At 35.4% G+C, this 4,185-nt stretch overlaps 1 protein-coding gene across 1 annotated transcript; it reads left to right on the top strand.

The window, feature by feature from the left end:
• The first annotated feature begins 2,839 nt into the window (after positions 1 to 2,839).
• Positions 2,840 to 3,947, top strand: LOC113311399. Its single transcript, XM_026560241.1, has 4 exons — positions 2,840 to 3,002; positions 3,099 to 3,601; positions 3,687 to 3,788; positions 3,891 to 3,947. Exons 1-4 carry the CDS (start codon positions 2,840 to 2,842, stop codon positions 3,945 to 3,947), a joined length of 825 nt encoding a protein of 274 aa, XP_026416026.1.
• The last annotated feature ends 238 nt before the right edge of the window (positions 3,948 to 4,185 follow it).

Below are 4,185 nucleotides of genomic sequence, written 5' to 3'. Positions count from 1 at the left end.
AATATCTAAAAAAAAATAATAATAAAAAAAAGTCCTTCGTTTTCTTTCCGTTCTTTTTGCTTTAAGCTTTGCTCCTAGTCTTTATGAAATCGCCAAAAATCTTTGACAACTTCTTCTTCTTTTTTTTCTTCTTTTCGATCCAAGCCTCCAAACCTGTATCACATAGACAAATACCCAAAGAACGTAAAAAAGAACAAAGAAAAATAAATCTAAAAAAAATTCTACCTAAACACAATTCCGCGTCGGCGGCGCCAAAATGATTTATGATTTTCTGGGGTTGTAGTAATGAGGGTTCAAACTCTCGGATTTGTGAAGGATAATTTTTTAGACTTAATAAAAAAGATAAATATATACAATAAAAATATTAACACTGGTGCGAGAAAGTGGCACTAAAGATTCGACCATTTTTCATTTTCAAGTGGTTCAGAATTTAATTTTAGGCGATTATAGTTCAAAACAAAACAAATATTAACTCTATTCTTTGCCAAAGTAGATTCTATAAATTACTTGTATTTTATGAGCATGGCGCATCAAGAATCCCTAAGACTAAGCATACTCCATCAAATAAAATCACAAATAATTAATTAAAATCTTAATTCAATTAAAATTGGTGCAAAAAGTAAATAAAGAATTAATTTAAATTACCACATGGATGAAACACGGCCTCTTCCGTCGTCCCAGTGCTTGGGGTTTAACTCGTCATGATGAAAACACGCTCATAATATATTTTTATAGCTCAAATGGTGTTTACAATGGAGAGAAAAGGAGAAAATGGTGTAAAACTGTAATCTGCGACGCACAAAAAGCGTCATAGAATGAACGATAAAAGACAAGTGCTGCTGCTGTTTAGACTGCACTGCGACCCACGGATGTGCGTCTTTGACACTGTTGATAAACGACTGTTCACGCGAGTCCGTTCTTCGTGTTCTTGGTGTTCTTCATCATCAGCAGCAGCAGCAACATAGTTTCATCAACTCTTGATTTCTGCTTCTCTGGACCTCCTCTCGACCCCAAACTCTCGACACCCCTGGTAGTCGACCCAAGGAGCCTTTATATACTGACATTCACGTTGAAATCCCTCACAATAACTCCAAATAATTCTTCTTTACTCGGGCAGTGAAGAGAGAATATTTTGAGATATTTTCTTTCTCCACGCGTTTCCAGCTCTGATTCTTCCCTTGTTTAGACTTTATACACATCAAACAATAGTTATAGCTCTCCCAGATCATCTCAGCTATACGCAAACACAAGAAATCCCGTGAATAATTCTTCTCTGCACGTTCTCCCCTGTTTCCAGTTCGTGGCTTCCCTAGCCAATTCTAGCCAAATTTAATCGACCACAACACTCGCAATAGATTTCTAAATGTCCCAGGAACAATACCACAAATTTTCAGCGATTTAATCTCCCTATAACACCTTCATTTTGTTGATTGAAAATCTGCCAGAGAGTAAAAAAAATTTCCCGCCAAAAAGTTTATTTGAATTTGAGAAGAAGGAAGGGTGTCCCCCTATCCTTAACTGGGATGCGAATAGCAGGTGTCCAACTGAGGTGCCCCTTAACCTATAGTGAGAGTCCGAATAACAATTGTCCTTCAAGGTTTCCCCGGGCAACTTTTCGAGCTGATTTTTCCAAAAATGTTTTATTCCCAAAAATGCCTACAAATACATAAAACACAAAAATTAGTACAAAATCGAGAGACAACAATATATAATATTGAGATCAAATTAGACACAAAAATGTGTCTATCAATCTCATATTATGAGGATTGTTGCTGCCAAAAGGAGGTACAATAGGATTCAACAATTATATACAAATGGTGTTTTGGTTTCTGATAAATCAATTTTGCAGGATCATACAGTTACTTTCTATCAGTCTCTATTTTCTGAGGAAATGATCATAAGACCTGAACTAGAAGGCATTCAGTTTGATCAAATAAACAATGAAGAGGTTGCAATTTTAGAAGGTACAATTACTGAAGATGAGATCTTTTCAGCTATCAAAGAATTGGGTCATGACAAAGCTCCAGGACCAGATAGGTATCCCATAATGTTCTTCTTAAAATGTTGGAATTTCTTGAGGCAAGATTTAATGGCAATAGTGCATGAATTTTGTTCAAGTGGTAGTATTGATACAAGACACAATTCAACTTTTATAGCATTGGTTCCTAAAAGAAACTGTATTGCAACAGTTAAGGACTGCAGACCAATTTGTCTTCTCACCGGTGTTTATAAAATTATTTCAAAAGTGCTTGCTTCTATATTGTGTTTGGTGATGGATAAAATCATTTCTCCTGTTCAGTGTGCTTATATCCAAGGAAGACAAATCATAGATGGCATTTTAATTGCCAATGAGAAACAACGTTGAGGAAGATGGATTTTGGTCAAAAATGGTGCAAGTGGGTGAGGTTCTGTTACTCTAAGGCTTCTTTTTCAGTCATTATTAATGGTTCTTCTTTGGGTCACTTCAGCAGCTCAAGAGGAGTAAGGAAGGGAGACCCTTTGTCCCCATTGTTATTCAATATTGCTATGGAAGGATTTTCTAGATACATAGACAAAGCAGCTGCAGTGGAATAAGATTTCAGTTTCTAAAGCAAACTCAAAAGCCATTTGGGATGTGGTTCTTGCTAAAGTTGATGTCAGACTTTCTCAATGGAATAAGATTTCAGTTTCTAAAGGAGGTAAACTTACTATGCTGAAAACTATTCTTTCCTCACTTCCTCTATATTACTTCTCTCTTTTTAAGGCTCCAGCATCTATGATTAACCAACTAGAAAAGAAAATTAGAAATTTCTTATAGGGAAGTTCAAATACATCTCATTTGATCAACTGGAGTTTGGTAATGGTTGACAAAAGTAGAGGGGGTCTGGGAGTCTTAAATCTCAAACAAATGAACATTGCTCTTTTAGTAAAATGGATTTGGAGATTTGGATTAGAGAAAGATAAACTTTGGTGTAAGATTATTTCTGAAAAACATGGTGTTATGTCTTCTCATTGGTTACCTGGTAAAGTTTTTAATTCAAGTGGGATATCTTGTTGAAAAATCATTGTGGAAACAAGTTTTTTGGTTAATACTTATTCTACAATCACTATACATTCAGGTATAAAAGTGGCCTTCTGGTTTGATAAGTGTAGTGGTGCTGATTCTCTTAAATTATCTTTCCCTAATCTGTTTAGATTGGCAAAGGATAAGTTTTCTTCAGTCATATCTCATATAAAGAATGGCAACTCGGTTTTTGATTTCAAAAGAAGACTATTAGACGAAGAGGTGAATCAGTTTGCATTGTTACTTCTCAGAATCGATTCTTCACCACCACCGTTAAATAATTTGCCCGACCCAAGAAGATGGAGCTTAGGAAATAATGGAGTTTTTTCTATCAAGGCCCTATATTCAGAGCTTATCAAATTAGACGGTGTAAGTGATTTTCCGTATAAGTTTGTCTGGAACTCAATAATTCCTCCTAAAGTCTGTTTTTTTGTTTGGCATGCTGTGCATGGCAAGCTTAACACTAAAGACATGTTGCTTAGAAAAGGTATGTCTTTAGATCAAGAGTGCATCATGTGTGGAGATGTTGTAGAAACTTCTAGCCATTTTTGCTTCACTGTAAGTGACTTATATGTTGTGGTTAAACCTAATTCCTTCTGGATGGTGTTGGATTATACCAAACTCTTTTAATGACTTGGTTCAGGGTTGGCATCTGCTGAATGAAAGTGGTAATACAATATATTGGAATATGATACCGGCAGCTGTGGGATGGATTATTTGGGGAGAAAAGAATGCTCGAACTTTTGTAAGTTCACACACTTTCAAACAGATACTGATCTAATTATTTAAGCCAAATCTTTGATTATCGCTTGGGCTTCAGCTTTTGGTCATTTCACTATCTCCGCAGGGGACAATTGGGATGCAATTTTCACATAGCATATTCATGTTCTCTGCTAATGTTTGAAGCAGTTTTGTTTTTGTTTGTTGCTTTTTTTTGTCTGCTACTAGCTTTTCTGTAAATTCTATTTTTTAATAAATTCCTTCTCCTTCCGATAAAAAAAAAGTCATGTGCACAAGGTTCAAAACAGAATAATGTAAGATTGAAACATCCAAAAATATGAAAGCATTTTCAATTGATATTAGTGTTCTCAACATTAACGATTCAGAGCATTTATCATCTGGTTGAAGGGATGACTTTGGTG

Source organism: Papaver somniferum, chromosome 9 (assembly GCF_003573695.1).
Source record: "Papaver somniferum cultivar HN1 chromosome 9, ASM357369v1, whole genome shotgun sequence".
Taxonomy (NCBI): domain Eukaryota; kingdom Viridiplantae; phylum Streptophyta; class Magnoliopsida; order Ranunculales; family Papaveraceae; genus Papaver; species Papaver somniferum.
The sequence above is the reverse complement of the archived record's forward strand: the minus strand, read 5'-3'. Positions and strand labels throughout refer to the sequence as shown.